This window comes from Saimiri boliviensis, chromosome 20 (genome assembly GCF_048565385.1).
Source record: "Saimiri boliviensis isolate mSaiBol1 chromosome 20, mSaiBol1.pri, whole genome shotgun sequence".
In the NCBI taxonomy this organism is placed as follows: domain Eukaryota; kingdom Metazoa; phylum Chordata; class Mammalia; order Primates; family Cebidae; genus Saimiri; species Saimiri boliviensis.
In genome coordinates, this window is record NC_133468.1 from 33,697,553 (window position 1) to 33,716,578 (window position 19,026).

General features: G+C 49.3%; 1 protein-coding gene across 4 annotated transcripts in view; it reads left to right on the forward strand.

Moving 5' to 3' along the window:
* The window catches only part of STYXL1 (serine/threonine/tyrosine interacting like 1), a 71,612-nt gene that overhangs the window by 4,489 nt on the left and 48,097 nt on the right, over positions 1-19,026 (forward strand). For 2 of the 4 annotated variants that reach the window (XM_039460610.2, XM_039460611.2), the window contains exons 2-3: positions 15,519-15,625; positions 18,322-18,383. In XM_039460610.2, the coding sequence (XP_039316544.1) occupies positions 15,519-15,625; positions 18,322-18,383 (169 nt within the window). The remainder of the gene's footprint in view (positions 1-15,518; positions 15,626-18,321; positions 18,384-19,026) is intronic. The other 2 variants (XM_074390604.1, XM_039460613.2) reach the window with 1 other exon arrangement.

Sequence of the window (19,026 nt, forward strand, 5' to 3'; positions counted from 1 at the left end):
CTCGAACTCCTGACTCTCAAGTGATCTGCTGGAGTCAGCCTCCCAAAGTGCTGGGATTACAGGCATGAGCCACCACGCCTGGCCAATCAAAGACTATTATGACACCTCCAGAACTGTGTTTGTAGAAGATTAGACTGATCTTGTATGCTAAGGATTCCCAGGGAAAAAAAAAAGGAGGGCAGGGAGATTGTTTAGGAATCTGTTTTTTGAGATGACAAAGGTCTGAATTATGGTGGTGGCTGTAGGAATGGAGAGGGTGGGACCAGTGTGGGAGAGGTCTCATGGGAAGAATGGGTTAGTCTGTGCTCATCTGGGTTTGAGAAATGAATGAAAGTGGGTGTGGGAAATACATGCTGAAAGAGGGAAGTTGGGTTATGCCAAAGGAGAGCTGGCTGGAGGAAAAATAAAGAGCTCCATTTTAGAATTGGAATTGATGCTGAGTTAGCCATATAGAACTATCAGTGGGCTGGGCTGCGCTCATGCCTGTTATCCTAGTACTTTGAGCAGTCAAGGCAGACAATCACTTGAGCTCAGGAATTCAGGACCAGCCTGGGTAACATGGCAAAACCCTACCTCTACAAAAAGTACACAAATTCAGCCAGGCATGGTGGCTCACGCCTGTAATCCCAACACTTTGGGAGGCTGAGGTGGATGCATGGTCAGGTCAGGAGTTCAAGACCAGCCTGGCCAACATGGCGAAACCCCATCTCTACTAAAAGTAGAAATCAGCTGGGTGTGGTAGCAGGTGCCTGTAATCCCAGCTACCTAGGAGGCTGAGGCTGGATAATCACTTAAACCTGGGACGTGGAGGTTGCAGTGAGCCAAGATCACACCGTTGCACTCCAGCCTGGACAACAAGAACGAAACTGTCTCCAAAAAAAAAGTACGAAAATTCTCTGGGCATGGTGGTGTGTCTGTAGTCCCAGCTTCCCGAGAAGCTGACATGGAATGACCGCTTGAGCTCAAGCCATTGGGGAGATCAAGGCTGCAGTGAGCCATGATTGTGCCACTCCATTCTGGCACGGTGACAGAGCAAGACCTTGTCTCATTTAAGGCGGGGGCGGGGGTGAGGGGGGAAGAAAAGGAAATGTGGGGTTGAAACAGAGAGGCCAGTGTGGAAGTCACCTCTGTCAAGGGGGAGAGTTGAGACCATGAGCAGTCAACTGGAATCAGATTCTCAGGTTCACTCCCACACCTGGAAACTCAGTTTCCTTCACATCCCTCCCAAGTCAGCATCTCCACAGAAGAGGAACTCGCTACCTCCCAAGCCTTCTGCTTGGGCCATCCCAAACAACTTGACTGCTAGGAGAGCCTCCCATTTGGCGGGTGCAGTGTGGCTCATGCCTGGAATCCCAGCACTCTGGAAGGGCAAGGTGGGCGGATCACCTGAGCCCAGGAGTTCGAGACCAGCCGGGCAACACAGGGAGACCCTCTCTCTACAAATAATAAAAATTAGCCAGACATGTGCCTGGGGTCCCAGTTAGGAAGCTGAGGTAGGAGGATTGAGCCTGGGAGGTCAAGGCTGCAGTGAGCTGTGTTTGCACCACTGTACCCCAGTGTGGGTGACAGAATGAGACCCTATCTCAAAGGAAAAAAAAAGTGTCACATTCAGCTCCTATCTACCTCTAAGGAAATACCAAGATAATTTTTTTTTTTGTCTTTTTGTTTTTTTCCTTTTTGTGGAGAACGGGGTCTCGCTATATTGCCCAGGCAGGTCTCGAACTCCTGGGCTCAAGCTATCCTCCCGCCTCTGCCTCCCTAAGAGCTGGGATTACAGGCGTGAGCCACAGCGCCCGGCAATACCAAGATAATTAACAGTCTTAATGGCTGCTGTATCAAGCACTGTGTGATAGGCATTGATTTTTACCTGGTGCTTTGCAAGTGAAACTTGCATTGAACAAGTAGTTTCCACAGTCAAGAAGCAGAGTTCAATCATAAAACAGCTGTCTTTTAATCTTTGCCCTTGGATTCCATCTGGTTACCAGGACAGACTTAATGCAATAGCCACAATGTTCAGTTCACGTTAATAATCAAAACTAGGACTTTAATTCAAAATAAATTCTCCTGAGGCAGGAGAATTGCTTGAACCACAGGAGGCAGCGGTTGTGGTGAGTGCACTTCAGCCTAGTACACACTTGTAGTCCCAGCTACTCAGGAGGCTAAGGTGGGAGGTTCACTTGAACCCAGGAGTTTGAGGTTGCAGTGAGTGATGATCTTTCAGTTCCCAAGGCAACATTCAATTCCCAAACATAAAGCTGGTCCTGACAGCCTTGAAGTCACATAGGGGTAGGGAGGTTTTTCTGGGATGACAGAGGAGAGGCTCATATTCCACAGAACCAAACACCTCATATTCCTTCATTTAAACCTCTCTGTTCTTCCCCATGGTTCTCCTCCAGAAGCGAGACCCTGTCTACAAAAAATAAAAGCTTGGCCAGGTGTGGTGGCTCATGCCTGTAATCCCAGCACTTTGGGAGGCCAAGATGGGCAGATGACCTGAGGTCAGGAGTTCAAGACCAGCCTGGCCAACATGGTAAAACTACGTCTCTAAAATAAATAATAATAATAAATAAAAACTTAGGTGTGGTGGCACACACCTGTAGCCCCAGCTACTCAGGAGGCTGAGGGGGGAGGATCACTTGAGCCCAGGAGCTTGAGGCTGCAGTGAGCCATGATTGTGCCACTGCACACCAGCCTTGGCAACAGAGTGAGCTCCTATTTCAGGGAAAAACTGCAACTTGGGACCATTCGACTTTACGACCACAGTCGCTAGCCACGACTGCTCCGCGTCTGGCAGCGCAAACATTGCCCAGCTGGGCATACGACAGTGTGGACCAGCTTCTGGCAGCACTACCATCTCCACGTGCACCATTTCAACTGTACATACAGCCTACTCAACTTACGACCAAATCGTGTTACTACTGTTCCGCGGTCCTGACCGTGGTCGTAAGTCGAGCACTAGCTGTAAAGGAATTGCTATTTCCTAAGCTCTTGCTGTGTGTCAGGCTCAGTGCTAGGCAATTGATATCATTTAACTTTTGAATGATCCTATAGTTTTCCAGTGTGTGTTATTATCTCAGCTTACAGGTGAGGGTATTAATGCCTGATGCCTGTCACTGTAAGCCTTGGTCATCCTGGCACAGCCTGAGCTTACCAGCGAGAACCAGAACAGTGGTGGGGATTGACTGTGGACTCTGATTCTTAACCTGTGCTCTTTAGCCTGAGCCAGGATCCCAAAGTGAAGCTCATGGTGTGGCTTCTCCAGGATCATCAAGTGTTGTCTCTTCTCCACCAGAAGCAAATGCCCATCAATCGTGCCCACTTGGACTGTCTGGGAGTTTGGGGTGGGTTGGCAGCTGAGCACTGTGTCAAGACCTTGGTGTCTTAGAGCTCCTACGAGAAGCCTGTGGTCAGGCCCAGCCTTTGACACTTCTTCCATCAGTCAGGATGGAAGTTCCCTGGGTGTTGGGCAGACGCAGAGTCAGAGAGATGAGCTGGATCTGGCTGGGTCCCTGCTTAGTCACAGGCTTTGGCAACCGCTCATGAAACATCTCTTCCCAGTTGGCTGTTTTCCCCAAGTATAGACATGTGCTGTCAACTGGAGGGGAGCTTGCCAGCCTAACTGCTTCTGGACCACTTGGCTGACTCGGCGAGAGAGCCACACACGAACCCCTGGTTTGAAGGCCAGGCTAGGTCATCATGTGGAAGGTGAAAGACCTTCCCCCTGGTGGGTGTACTGTCTGCAGGGACAAGGCCTGTGCTGGTACCCTGCTTTCTTGACAGTAAGTGGCTTTGGGCTGGGCACTATGGCTCACATCTGTAATCCCAGCATTTTGGAAGGCTGAGGTGGGCGGATCACCTGAGGTCAGGAGTTTGGGACTAGCTTGGCCAACATGGTGAAACCCCGTCTACTAAAAATACAAAAAATTAGTTGGTCTTGGTGGTGGGCGCCTGTAATACAAGCTACTTGGGAGGCTGAGGCAGGAGAATCACTTGAACCTGGGAGACAGAGGTTACAGTGAGCAGAGATCGTGCCACTGCGCTCCAGCCCTGGCAACAGTGCAAGACTGTGTCTCAAAAAAAAAAAAAACAAAAATTGGCTGGGCGTGGTGACGTACACCTGTAATCGCAGCTACTCGGGAGGAGAAACGCTTGAACCCGGGAGGTGGAGGTTTCAGTGAGCCAAGATTGCGCCACTGTACTCCAGCCTGGGCAGCAGAGTAAGAAAGACTCCATCTCAAAAAAAAAAAAAAAAAAAAAAAAGGAAGTGGCTTTGCTTGCCCCCCAAAAAGCTATGTGGATTTCTCAGAGGGATCAGTTCACAGGAAGGTCTGTCTTTCACCCTCAGCAAGCCAGATCTCCATGAAGTACTCTCTCTGACCACCTCACCCACCTGCCCGTTCATCCCTCTGCAAGAACTATCACACTAAACGCTCCGAGAGTCTCTCTGCCTGGTTTTTATTTTTTTGAAACAAGGTTTTGCTGTTGCCCAGTCTGGAGCACAGTGGTGCAATCACAGCTCACTGTAACTTCAGACTCCTTTGTGCAATCGATCCTCCTGTTTAGGCCTCCCCAGTAGCTAGGACCGCAGGTGCACACCACCATGCCTGGCTAATTTAAAAAATTTTTAATTTTATTTTTTGAGCTGGAGTCTTACTCTATCACCCAGGCTGGAGTGCAGTTGTACAATCTCGGCTCACTGCAACCTCCACCTCCTGGGCTCAAGTGATTCTCTTATCTCGGCCTCCTGAGTAGCTGGGATTACAGGCGTCTGCCACCATGCCAGGTTGATTTTTTTTTTTTTTTGTATTTTTAATTGAGATGGGGTTTTACCATGTTGGTCAGGCTGGTCCCAAACTCCTGGCCTCAGGTGATCTGCCTGCCGTGGCCTCCAAAGTGCTGGGATTACAAGTGTGAGCCACTGTGCCTGACCTAAACTCTTTTTTCTTGTAGAGACGGGCTCTCATTGTGTTGTCCAAGCTGGTCTTGAACTCCTGGACTCAGGTGGTCTTCTGCCTTGGACACCCAATATGCTGGGATTATAGGTGTGAGCTACCACACTCAACCAAAGGTCTCTTAAGAAGAGCTGTGCTATGTTGAGAGTCCCGCATAAAGGAGGATGTCTTAAACTTGCCATTTTGACTCTGCTGTTTTGAACAGGTCACCATGAAAATGAGACTTGGTAGAAGTAATTAATACAGGCCAGACGAGGTAACTCAAAACAAAATAAAACAAAACTCCAGGCCTGGCGCGGTGGCTCAAGCCTGTAATCCCAGCACTTTGGGAGGCCGAGGCGGGTGGATCACGAGGTCAAGAGATCGAGACCATCCTGGTCAACATGGTGAAACCCCGTCTCTACTAAAAATACAAAAAAATTAGCTGGGCATGGTGGCACGTGCCTGTAATCTCAGCTGCTCAGAAGGCTGAGGCAGGAGAATTGCCTGAACCCAGGAGGCGGAGGTTGCAGTGAGCCGAGATTGCACCATTGCACTCCAGCCTGGGTAACAAGAGTGAAACTCTGTCTCAAAACAAACAAACAAAAAAACTCCATCCCCCCCCAAAAAAAAAATTGACATGGAAAAGATTTGTTCTTGGGAGAGAGAAATTTAATCAAAATTGAAAGTGAGCCGGGCGCAGTGGCTCAAACCTGTAATCCCAGCACTTTGGGAGGCCGAGGCGGGTGGATCACGAGGTCGAAAGATCGAGACCATCCTGGTCAACATGGTGAAACCCCGTCTCTACTAAAAATACAAAAAACTAGCTGGGCGTGATGGTGCATGCCTGTAATCCCAGCTACTTAGGAGGCTGAGGCAGGAGAATTGCCTGAGCCCAGGAGGCGGAGGTTGCGGTGAGCCGAGATCGTGCCATTGCACTCCAGCCTGGGTAACAAGGGTGAAACTCCGTCTCAAAAAAAAAAAAAAATTGAAAGTGAAAAAAATTGAAACTGGCTAATTATGACATACAGAAAATCAATTAAGGAATTAAAGTGGCTTAATGGATTCACAAAGGAAAATCGTTCTGGCAAAAACTCATCTACATTACTTTAATATTTTATGTAAATTCACGATACATCAGAATATCCTTAAGGGCCCAATTGGTGGAGCCAAGGACATCTAAACTCTTCAGGGGCCGGGCACGGTGGCTCACACCTGTAATCCCAACACTTTGGGAGGCCAAGGTGGACAGATCACATGAGGTCAGGAGTTTGAGGCCAGCCTGACCAACATAGTAAAACCCCGTCTCTCCTAAAAATATGAAAATCAGCCCGGTGTGGTGGCGCATGCCTGTAATCCCAGCTACTTAGGAGGCTGAGGTGAGAGAATTACTTGAACCCAGAGGTGGAGGTTACAGTGAGCTGAGATCATGCCACTGCACTCCAGCCTGAGGAACAGAGTGAGACTGTCTCAAAAAAATAAACTCTTCAGGGTTCAGAGCAGCACCAAATGGGATGGTTACCCATGCTAAGTCCTCAATTTACCCAAGGCTAGAGGTGCCCTAATTTCAGTTCACAGGGATGTGTCTGCTCTCAGAATCATGCCATTTGGTTCAGGGACTGCTCTCATCCTTCTAGCAGTTTACCAGTGGGTGAGGGGCAGTTCCTTCCTGACCAGGTAGAGTCCCCAATTTGAGAAGGAGAAGGATCTACAGAAGGAGATCCCTGGGGCTGGGTTTTTATCTAGAGGACCAGAGACGATTCTTAGGGTAGTGAGTAAGGACATAGCACGGGGAAAGTAAGTAGTTTCGGTGGAATTGTTTCACAAATTTGGGGGCTATTACCTTAGGAATGGCTGATTTCCCATCTACAAACTGCCACCATCCTTCTTTAGTATAATTCCCTGCTTCCCGAGCAAATGATGCCTTGTCATTTGGAGTTGGTGAACACAGTGTCTTGGGGAGGAGGGTCATGGCACAGGCAGCTTTCCTGGCCTCTGTGTGGGATGGCGGGGCACCACCCACGCTGCCCGCTTGGCCTCCCCGTCTGCTTTTCTCTTTCAGCTTCCGGTGTTCCTGCTTTTTGGTGGCCCTTACAACATATAATGGCTACTTCTTTTGGTGCCCATACTGCATCTAAAAGCTGCAGAATTTCTTCTGGATGCTTTGTCCCTTGGGCTGTTAAGAGCCCTCTTTGTAGGTAACCCCATGCACATGCAGGATGGTAAATGCATATTTGGAGTCAGTGTATCTGTCGGCTCTTTTGCCCTTTGCCAGTAATAATGCTCTGGTTAAAGCTATTAATCCTGCTCTCTGGGCTGATGTTCCTGTTGGCAAGCATCGGGCTTCTGTTAGAGTCCAAAGTTACTACTGCATTCCCAGTCCGCCGATTTCCTTTATGGAGCTGCTCCCATCAGTGAAGTATTCTACATCTGGGTCCTGGACGGGGCGTTAAGATCCTTCTGGCTGGAGAACACTTCATCTATTGTTTCTGTGCAGTCATGGAGCGGGGACCCTGGTTCTCTGGGAAGCAGGGTGGCTGGGTTGAGGGTCTTTATGGTCTCTAGAGTTACGTGAGAACTCTCACATAAGAGCCCCTGATCTTGGGTCCTCGGATTTGACAGCCAGTGGTGTCCTCTTTGATCCGTTAAGGTTAGGACTGAGGGTGGCACTGGTACAGTCCAGTGCTGCGCAAACGGCTTAGGAGATGAAACGGCTCGGTCAGTTTGTCCGCCTCCTTCACCAACAGGGCTGTGGCAGCCAGTGCCTTAAGGCGGGGGGCCATCTGCGTGCCACCACATCTCATTGTTTAGATAAGTAGGCCACTAGGCAGTGCCAAGATCCTAGGCCTTGAGTTAAGACCCTAGTGGCCATTCCTTTCCATTCACGTATGTGTAAGAAGAAAGGCTTGGTCATGTCTGCTAGTCCTAGAGCCGGGGCCTCAGTTCTAAGCCTTGCTTAACTCATCTAAATGCCTTTTCCTGTTCAGTTCCCCAAAGGAAAGGCTCTTCCCCCCCCCACCACCACCGTTTTGTGGCTTCATTTAAGGGCTTTGCTGTAAGTGAGAAGTTTGGAATCCAGATACAGCAGAACCCTGCTGCCCTAAAAACCCTGTTCTATGATTCCTGCAGGTTGGGGTTGGAAGGCTGCAAACTGCCTTGAGCCAGGGCACACCTAGACTTTGCTTCCCTTGGCTTATGTTAAACTCTAGGTACCCAACATTTCTCAGGCGGACTTGGGCTATATCCTACTTTTCTTAACAGGTGGAGCAGTCTTTGTGTCCCTTGTTAACAATCTCCCGGGTTGGGGCTGCTGAGAGAAGATCATCCACGTGCTGCAATAGGACACACTCTTTGTTGGGAGGAGCGTGGGCCCTAAGATCTGTTGCCAATGCCTCCCCTGAAGATGGGGGGAGAGTTCTTAAACCCCTGCGGAAGTCTGGCCCAAGTGAGTTGAAAATTGCCCCATTGGAAGGCAAATAATGGTTGGCTTATTGGCTTATTGCCCTAAAAAGGGCATCTTTTAGATCTAGCACAGTAAACCAGGCTGCACTGGCCAGAATAAGAGTTATTAGAGTGTAGGTGATTGGCTCTACTGGATGAATAGTGACCGTAGCCTCGTTGATGGCTTGCAAATCCTGTACTGGCCTGGAGTCATCATGAGGTTTTTCTGTTGGCTTCTGCACTGGTAGGAGCAGAGTGTTCCAGGGTGACTGGCGTGGCACCTGAATGCCGTGGTTCTGAAGTCGTTCTATGTGTTTACATATACCTCTGATGGCTTCATGAGGCAAGGGGTACTGACAGAGTCAGACAGGGGTGGCACCTGGTTTTAATTCTACTGCAATTGGAGCATGATTTACTGCTGAGCCAGGCATGTTAGTTTCAGCCCAGACCTCTGGGAATTCATCTATTAGCCTAGCCAATGTAGTTTCTTCCTCTGGGGACATGGGGCAGTTTGGCGCCTGCATCATTTTAGGGTACAGTCTCCATTAGCATGTGGTACAGTCAGGGCTAGCACCAGGGCCGTAGACTTGGTGACATCTAAAGTTACATTTCTTTCCGGTCTAAGGGAGATCTCTGCCTGTAGTTTCTGAAGCAGGTCTCTCTCTAACAAAGGGACCGGGCAATTTGGGAGGTTTAAGAATTCATGCTGGACTTCCCATCCTCTAATACAGGCGTCCCCAAACTACCGCCTGAGGGCCGCATGTGGCCCCCTGAGGCCATTTATCCGGCCCCCCGCTGCACTTCAGGAAGGGGCACCTCTTTCATTGGTGGTCAGTGAGAGGAGCACAGTATGTGGCAGCCCTCCAACGGTCTGAGGGACAGTGAACTGGCCCCCTGTGTAAAAAGTTTGTGGGCGCCTGCTCTAATACACCTTTTTGATGGGTAGAAGCCCTTTTCTCTGCCACGCCTGTGACTGCAATTATAGTAGCATGATTTAGTCAGTGTTCCAATTGGTTGAGTTACTACTGAGTGTTCAGCACCAGTGTCTACTATGAAGCCTATTTCTTGGCCTCCTACCTCCGTTCTGACCGTAGGCTCCTGGGGGCCTAAAGAAATGGAGCCCAGTCTGTCTCAGTCCTCACAGCTCTCAGCTCCTGCCAGGTGGATGAGGTCAGCATCCTGATCATCTAGGGTGCGGCGACTTGCTTTTCAAGTCTGTGTCTTTTTCTGTCTCTCATTACTGTCGCCAGCCTCCCTTCTGGGCATTCCTTCTTCTGGTGTCCTTTCCTTTTGCATATCGCACACTGATCCTTCCCTAGCTTAGGCCGATTCTCAAAGTCTTCTTGAGTTAAACCTCTCTCTCTCGTCCTCGACCATGGCTGTGACCCCTCACGGCATTTGCCCCCCTTTCCATGATGGCCGACACTAGCAGGTCAGCCTTTCGCTTAAGCCTCTGATCCGTTCCCCTCCTAGCCTCCCTTTTTGCCTCTTCCTCCCGGTTGATGAACACTTCATGAGCCACTTGTCTGAGCTGAGTGGCTGTCACACCTTAAACCCTTCCAGTTTCTGGAGCTTTCTCCTAATATCACTCTGAGCCTGACTAACAAAGGCTGCGTTCACCATGCACTGACTTCCTGCTGCCTCTGGATCAAATGAAGTGTAGGGTCGGTATGCCTCACAGAACCTTTCACAGAACCCACCTGGGCCTTTCATCTGCCTTCTGACGGACCTCGGAAATTGTTCCCATATTCAGGGCCTTCTTCCCTCCGGCCTTGATTCCATTTAGAAGGGCCTCCCTAAATGCTCGCAGGCGTTATCACTCTTCTGCATCACTGAGGTTCCACTGGGGATCTGTCATGAGGTAATGCTTCTTGGCATATTGGTGGGCATCAACCATGCCTGCTGGGGCATTGCTCTCCAGGTATTGGAGGGTTGCCAGGGTTACTCTGTGCCGCTCCTCTGTTAACAGGGGCAGCGTGAACAGGAGCTCCTGGCAGTCTGCCTATGTAGGGTTGTGAGTCAAGAAGATAGACTGCATTAGATCAGTAATAGCTTGGGGCTTCTCTGTGTAGGAGGGGGTGTGTTGTTTCCAGTTTGGGAGGTCAGTGGTGGAGGGCTCGTGAGTAAAGAGCCTTTCCCCACCACTGACTTGGCTGTAATCCTGTTAAATTTGTGACTTAGTCTCCCAGAGGGGCATCTGCAAGGCTTGGGTGTGGCTGGGCTGGAGTCTGCTAGAACTGTTTCTTCCCATTTCTTTGGTTTCTCTGGGTATGTATTTCCATTCCTTGCCAAGGGGTGGCGCAGCCTGCTTCGCCAGCTGCTTTTCCTTTCACCTTGCCTCAGATTAGCCAAAGATGGTTATATTCGTACATAAGTGGGGTGGGCAGTCTCTCTCCTCTGGATGGGCTTGCAGGACTGGTTTTTCTTGTCTTTCCTGCTTCCCCTCTCCTACTTTCTGGGTGAGGGGCATTGTGGTTTCCCTTACTGCCTTGGGTTCATCTGGAGCTACTAAAGTCTTACAGTACACTGACTGATAGGGCTGGAGCCACTTGGGATTTAATTGTATTACATTTAGCCAGGAGTGAATGTATGGGTGCTGATCAGGGTGTCCAGATTGTCCTCCGACCCCAGTCACTACCTAATACATACGGTCAACCACTTCACAATCTATTGTCCCTTCAGCTGGCCACCCGACATTGAAAGAGGGCCATTCCAATTCACAGAGTTCTTAGCCTTTGAGGAGTTAGTTTAACCCCGTAATCTCCTTGAAACCCTTAAAGTTACTCAGAATGCACTCCAGTGGAGTTGGTTTCAATGCTTCTCCTCCCATCTCCTCCCTTTGCGGCGCACCGTCACCCAGCCTTTTGTTCTGGACAGGCCAAATCAGGTCCCACTACAGGAGTTTCAGGCGCTGCTTAGCCAGGAGAGCACCTTAATCCCTCCACGACAGCTGCAGTCATAGGGCAGCTCCTATGGGCCATATGCGGAATCGCCCTAGATCTGGTCAGTCCTACGCTTGCCTCAGGGTGCACAGTCCACCCTGAGGGACCTGTGTCCCCCCAAGTCACTCCCCGCGTTGGTTCCTCCCGGAACCATCTCTTTCACATACACCTCCCCTTCCCAGTGTTTGCCTTTCCTTTTCTATGTTGGTGGGTATGTGAGTTTCATCTGAATCGGTGAGCTGCTCTCTCCTCCCCAGCCCTGCTGGCCCAAGTGAGTTGAAAATTGCCCCATTGGAAGGCAAATAATGGTTGGCTTATTGGTGCTAGACGGAGGCAAAAATAATTAATAATCGGTTGCATTAATAATCACTGAAGCTGATCAAGTTCCCGTTAGGTGAGTTTCACTGTAATCGGGGAGCCACTCTTGCTTCCCCTAGCCCTACTAGGTAGGGTTACTAGTCACTTCCCTGGAAGGTGACTGAAGCTCCAGACCTCCTTTCCTTTTCTTTAAGCCCCAAATGTCTTACTGTGGTTCCTAAAGCACGCTGATCCTAAAGTCATTCTGCAGCCTCTTCCCGGTTCCTCTGCACTGCCCAGGGAAGGCACCGGGACTTGGGAGAACTGATCTTCTTGAGAGAAGCCTCCCGGTGGCACCTACATTCTTGGGTCTCCCTCGACTCGGGGCCCTGGCCTCACAGGCAAAGGAGACAGCAAGCCTGTCGTCTCCAGTCCCAGATGAGCCCCCAGACATGTTGCAGACTTTTAGAGACTGGAGAGACTGTTGAGCTTGCAGAAGGAGTTTATTTTAGGGGTACACCATCCCAGATCAGATTCACATCCAAAATAGCTGCACACCCCACAAAGACAGAGCTTGACTTTTTATACACGAAGTATACAGTGGCACAAAAATAAGTTTGCAGGTGCAGAACAAAGACAATTTATCAAGCAACGACAAGGCACGAAACTCAGGCTCACATCTAACTTTTGCTCTGCAGCACAGATGCTTGCTATCTGCAGAGCTCAAGGATTCCAGCATGGATCTTACCTGTTGTCCTCACTGCAGCACCTAGAAGGCTAGAGTCCAGCCTGCTCGGGCATTTCTTAATGACCTTTGCTGTGTTACAGAAACTTATAGATACCGGCTACAGAGAAAAGAATACAAGAATTTATAAACTTAAAAAACTTGCAAGGCAGGATGTAATTCCACAGGAGTGGGAAGGACTCAGGGAAGTTGGCTTGTATAAGAAAAATTTAATTTCTGCTGTTCTTTCCTGCGTCAATTTTATTTTATTTTATTTATTTATTTTTTGAGACGGAGTTTCGCTCCTGTTACCCAGGCTGGAGTGCAATGGCGCGATCTCGGCTCACCGCAACCTCCACCTCCCGGGTTCAGGCAATTCTCCTGCCTCAGCCTCCTGAGTAGCTGGGATTACAGGCACGAGCCACCACGCCCAGCTAATTTTTTGTATTTTTAGTAGAGGCGGGGTTTCACCGTGTTGACCAGGATGGTCTCGATCTCTCGACCTCGTGATCCACCCGCCTCGGCCTCCCAAAGTGCTGGGATTACAGGCTTGAGCCACCGCGCCCGGCCAATTTTATTTTTATATTATGTTTTATTAATTTTTCTTTTCCCTCTTCAATACCACTGTACTCCAGAGTGGCTGACAGCACAAGACCCTGTCTCCAAACTAAAATAAAAGGTAGCCTTCCTGCAGGAAGCTGCCGCACAGGCCTGACCCTTCCAGAAACAACTGGGCCCAGGAGGCAATGTTCCAAGAGCAGCTCTGCCAACTGGAACTCAAGCCTAGCTCTGTACACACCAGCGATTTCCCAGCCAGCAGTGACTGTTGGGATCCCTAACACAGAGGCGACCTGTGTTGGCCCCTGCGGTGTTGTATCAAGCTCTTAGTGGAGCCACACCAGGCTCCTTTGAACTCTCCCAGGGACTGCACTTGCCCCTGCCCCCAGCAGAATGTCCTTATCCTCTGTTTCACCTTGTCTCCCTCCTGCTCTTGCCCAGCCTCCTGTCTCAGTTTAGCAGTCACATCCTTAACAACCCTTGTCCCATTCCTCCAACTAGGTGAGAACTTCGTCTTAGGTACTCCTGTGACAATGGATCCTACTTTTCTTTCTTTTTTTTTTTGGAGGTGGAGTTGCTCTGTCACCCAGGATGGAGTGCAGTGGTGCAATCTCGGCCAACTGCAACCTCCGCCTCCTGGGTTCAAGCAATTCTCCTGCCTCAGCCTCCCAAATAGCGATTTTACAGGTACATGTGACCACGCCCAGCTAATTTTTGTATTTTTAGTAGAGATTCATGTCACCATGTTGGGCAGGCTGGTCTCGAGCTCTTGACCTGAGGTGATGTGCCCGCCTCAGCCTCCCAAAGTGCTGGGATTACAGGTGTGAGCCACCACACCCAGCTGATCCTTTTTTTATTTTTTCCCAAGACAGAGTCTCACTCTGTTGCCTGGGCTGGATTGCAGTGGTATGATCATGTAACCTCACCTCCCAGGCTCAAGTGATTCTCCCACCTCAGCCTCCTGAGTTGCTGGGGGCACAGGCATGTGCCACCCACACCTGGCTAACTTTTGAAATTTTTTTTGTAGGGATGGGTCTCACCATGTTGTCCAGGCTGGTCTTGAACTCCTGGGCTTGAGCAATCCCCCCACCTTGGCCTCCTGAGTAGCTGGGACTGTAGGTGCACACCACCATGCCTAGCTAATTTGTGTCACAGGGTCTTGCTATGTGGTCCAGGTTGGTCTTGAACTCCTGGGATCCAGCTATCCTCCTGCCTAGGCCTCCCAAAAGTGCTGAGAATACAGGTATGAGTCACTATGCATGGCCTGAAGATCTTTTATAGTGCTCTTACACCTTGCAATTCTTTCCCCAAGTGTCTGCATTTCATGCTAGACTGTAACCTCCATAAAGGCAAGTGTGTTTACCATAGTTATTTCCAATGCCTGGGACGTTGTAGGTGTTCAGTAATTATTTGCTAAATGAACAAATGAATTGGCAGCTGTTTCACAGCTCATGTGATATGGATATGGCTCAGAAATGTTGTATTCAAGATTTTACTCTCTGCCCACATTTCACTACACATTTTTTTTTTTTTTTTTTTTTTTGAGATGGAGTTTCGGCTCTTGTTACCCAGGCCATAGTGCAATGGTGCGATCTTGGCTCATCACAACCTCCGCCTCCCGGGTTCAGGCAATTCTCCTGCCTCAGTCTCCTGAGTAGCTGGGATTACAGGCACGCGCCACCATGCCCAGCTAATTTTTTGTATTTTTAGTAGAGACGGGGTTTCACCATGTTGACCAGGATGGTCTCGATCTCTTGACCTCGTGATCCACCCGCCTCGGCCTCCCAAAGTGCTGGGATTACAGGTGTGAGCCACTGCGCCCAGCCCCACATTTTTTTTTTTTTTTTTTTTTTGAGATGGAATCTCGTTCTGTTGCCCAGGCTAGAATGGAGTGGCATGATCTTGGCTATAACCTCCACCTCCTGGGTTCAAGTGATTCTCTTCCCCCAGCCTCCTGAGTAGCTGGGGTTACAGGTATGTGCCACTATGCCTGGCTAATTTTTTTTTTTTTTTTTTTTTTGAGACGGCATCTTACTCTGTCACCTCCGCTGGTGTGCAGTGGCGTGATCTCGGCTCACTGTAGCCTCTGCCTCCCAGGTTCCAGTGATTCTCCTGCCTCAGCACCCCGAGTAGCTAGGACTATAAGTGTTCACCACCATGACTGGCATATTTTTGTATTTTTAGTTGAGACAGGGTTTCACCATGTTGGCCCAGCTGGTGTTGAACTCCTGACCTCAGGTGATCCACCCGCCTCAGCCTTCCAAAGTCCTGGGACTACAGGTGTGAGCCACCACACCCAGCCAAGTTTTTCTGTATTTTTAGTAGAGACATGTCGGCCAGGCTAGTCTCAAATTCCTGGCCTCAAGTGATCCACCTGCCTCAGCCGCCCAAAGTCCTGGGGTTACAGGCGTTTGCCACCATGCCTGGCTAGATATGTTGTATTTAAGATTTTATTCTCCTCTGCACACATTTCACTACACAGTTTTAAAGCATTTCTGATCACTTACATGATTACTGTCATCTTTGTTTGAAGGATGTTAAAAAAAAGCTGAATTCAATATATTACTTTGTGATCACTCATCTAAAATAGAGGTGTGTTACACTGTGCATTCTAATTCTTCCCAGTAGGATGCCTCGTTTGGTTTTGTGTGAACCGACAGAGCTTTACAACATCCTGAATCAGGTCACAAAACTATCCAGATTAATAGAACCCAACTATCTCTGTTTATTGGGTAAGTACTTGGGAAAAAAAACGGGGGAGGTTGAACACAGTGTCCTTCAAATATTATTTTTGATGAGTTAAACTTTTGGTAGGGGGAATGAATGACTTTAGAACAGGGGTCGCTGGACCAGGTGAGGGGGCACACGCCTGTAATCCCGGCACTTTGGGAGGCCGAGGTGGGTGAATCAGTTGAGGCCAGGAGTTCATGACCAGCTGGGCCAACAGGGCAAAACCCCATCTCTACTAAAAATTAAAAAAAATTAGCCAGGCATGGTGTTGTAATTCCACCTGTAATTCCAGCTACTCGGTGTAGGGCTATTGGCTCCACAGGGTTGTGGGGTGTCCCCTGTAGCTGTGCCGAAGCGCAGGATCCGAGAAATGAGACAGGACACAGAAAAATGGGAAAAGAGCAGCTGGGCTCGGGGGTCCACGCCACCTATGTGCAGAGACAGGCGAGGCCCCAAACGTCCAGAAGCATCTGTATTTATTGGGTACAAGGCAGGGGGAAGGGTCGTGAGTGAGGTCATCTATAGGCTTAATGATAGGACATACATAATCATGTGAGTAGCAGGTGAGAGGGCCAACCCATGATGTCACCTGGGCAGAGAGGTGGGCCGTGCGCAGTAGGGGGCTGTGCCGGGCATAGTAGTAGAGGGTCGTGTAGAAAAAAGGGGTCCACCCCCACTAGGTCACCAAGAGAAGGAGGTGGGCTGTGGGCAACAGGTGTCATGCGCAACACTTCCTATCTGGGGGCCGGAGAATTACAAAGGATTTCTAACAGAAGGATACTGTAAGCCAATGCAGTGGGAGCTGACAGACTTGTGCTCTTCTCTAAGATATTTTATGGGAGGAGGATTTGAGCTAGCACAGAAGCGAGAAAAGGCTGACAGGGTGTACAGCCGCCGTGACTGGTCACAGCAGAGGGGTTCTTCTCTCTCGGTTATTTCCAGGATCTCAGCCCTGAGGCCGACTTTCCCCAGGAACTGGATGCGAGGTGCTACAACTCCTGTATCAGGAGGAGAGGCTCCTGCCCCAAGCCTGCCACACAGCGTTTGTCCTTTCAGGCGGGGACGCTGCTGCCTGGGTCTTTGGTTCTTGTCCTGGTCTGGCTGTTTTCCCATGTACTGCTGCTGTTCTGTGACTGCTCTAGGCATTCCTCCTCCTACTACAGACTACTATATGGTTGTGTAGAAGGATTCTATAAATCAGCACTAAATGTGTCGGTACAGCTCCGACTACAATACCTATGTAATTATATGGAAAGATTATATAGAACTAAGTATGCTAGATGTAAGTACTAAGTATGATTATATAAGCTAGATATATGTAAGCAGTAAGTTATACTTCAGGCACTAATTCTGTAAACTAATATGATTATATATAAAGGATTATACAAAGAAAATAACTGAGTAATAACACTTTAAGATATTCTTCAGGCACTAATCGTGCCTGGGGTTTGCACACTCTCCTTCCTCGGTGCCCATGTGGGGGGTTATCCACACTCGGGAGGCTGAGGCAGGAGAATCGCTTGAACCCGGGAGGTGGAGTTTGGAGTGAACCGAGATCACACCACTGCATTCCCAGCTTGGGCAACAGAATGAGACCCTGTCTCAGAAAAAAGAAAAAAAAAAAAAAAAAGAAAAAAAACAGGGGTTCCCCAAACCTCAGTACCAGTCTGTGGCCTATTAGGAGCCAGGTTGAACAGCAGAAGGTGAGCAGCAGGGGGGCTTCACCTGTAGTTACAGCCATGCCCCTTCCCTCACTTTCCTGCTTGAGCTCCGCCTCCTGTCAGATCAGCTGCAGCATTAGATTCTCATAGGAGTGTGAACCCTGCTGTGAACTGCAGATGCCAGTGATGTCGGTGGCACGCTCCTTATGAGAATCTAATGCCTGATGATCTGTCACTGTCTCCCATCACCCTCAGATGGGACTGTCTACTTGCAGGAAAACAAGCACACAAGCTCAGGGATCCCATTGATTCTACGTGGTGGTGCGTTATAGAATTATTTCAATATACATTTCAATGTCATAACAATTCATCCCAACCCCACTGTCCTGTTTTGTGGAAAAATTGTCTTCCACGAAACCGGTCCCTGGTGCTAAAAAGGTTGGGGATCACTGCTTTAGAAAGCTGTCTCATCCCAACGTCTTGGGAGACAAAGGCAGGAAAATTGCTTGACCCTGGGAGGCAGAGGTTGCAGTGAGCTGAGATCATGCTGAGATCACTGCAGTCGAGCCTGGATGGGGATTTAGTGTGAGCTCACTTCGGATTTGATTTCTTCCCTCCCCTCCCTACCTCCCTTTCTTCCTCCATTTCTTTCTTTCTTTGAGACAGAATCTTGCTCTGTTGCCCAGGCTGGAATGCAACAGCATGATGTTGGCTCGCCTCAACCTCCACGTGCCAGGTTTAAGGGATTCTCTTTCCTCAACCTCCTGAGTAGCTGGGATTACAGGCATGCGCCACCACACCCAGCTAATTTTTGTATTTTTAGTAGAGATGGGGTTTTGCCATGTTGACCAGGCCTCCCGGCCTCAGCCTCCCCGGGTGCGCCATCCCGCAGCCCTGCATCTCGGGTTTTAAACCAACAGTGACTATCCCTTAGCTGTCCAACAAATAGATGTTGATGACAATGGAAGCCCTCTAAGTAGTTTGGTCGTGTGTTCCTTTGCAAATCCAGTTCTTAGTTGAATGCTTTTCCTTTCCAGATGTCCGTTCCAAACGGGAATATGACGAGAGCCACGTGATTACAGCACTTCGTGTGAAGAAGGTACGTGGGCAGAGCCAGAATCTGAGGCAGGCTACCCTGCAGCCTGGTAGGGAAGAAGGGGAGGTTTTTATTTTTTGTTTGTTTGTTTGTTTTTTGAGATGGAATTTTGCTCTTGTTACCCAGGCTGGAGTGCAATGGCACGATCTCGGCTCACCACAACGTCCGCCTCCTGGGTTCAGGCAATTCTCCTGCCTCAGCCTCCTGAGTAGCTGGGATTACAGGCACGCATCACCACGCCCAGCTAATTTTTTGTATTTTCAGTAGAGACGGGGTTTCACCATGTTGACCAGGATGGTCTCGATCTCTTGACCTCGTGATCCACCCGCCTCAGCCTCCCAACGTGCTGGGATTATAGGTATGAGCCACCGCGCCCGGCCAGAAGGGGAGGTTTTACCCTCAATCCAGCGGGCAGCAGAGGCTGGGCTGATTTCTCTGCATCCACCGTGGTGGTCTTCCACACCTCTCACTCTCACACATTTTCTCAGGTATCTTCCCATCCCTCAGTATTTATCGACACTCCATTAGACAAATAATGATTTCTTTTCTTTTCTTTTTCTTTTTTTTTTTTTTTTGAGACAAGTGTCTTGCTCTGTCACCCAGGCTAGAGTGCAGTGGCACAATCATAGCTCACTGCAGCCTTAAA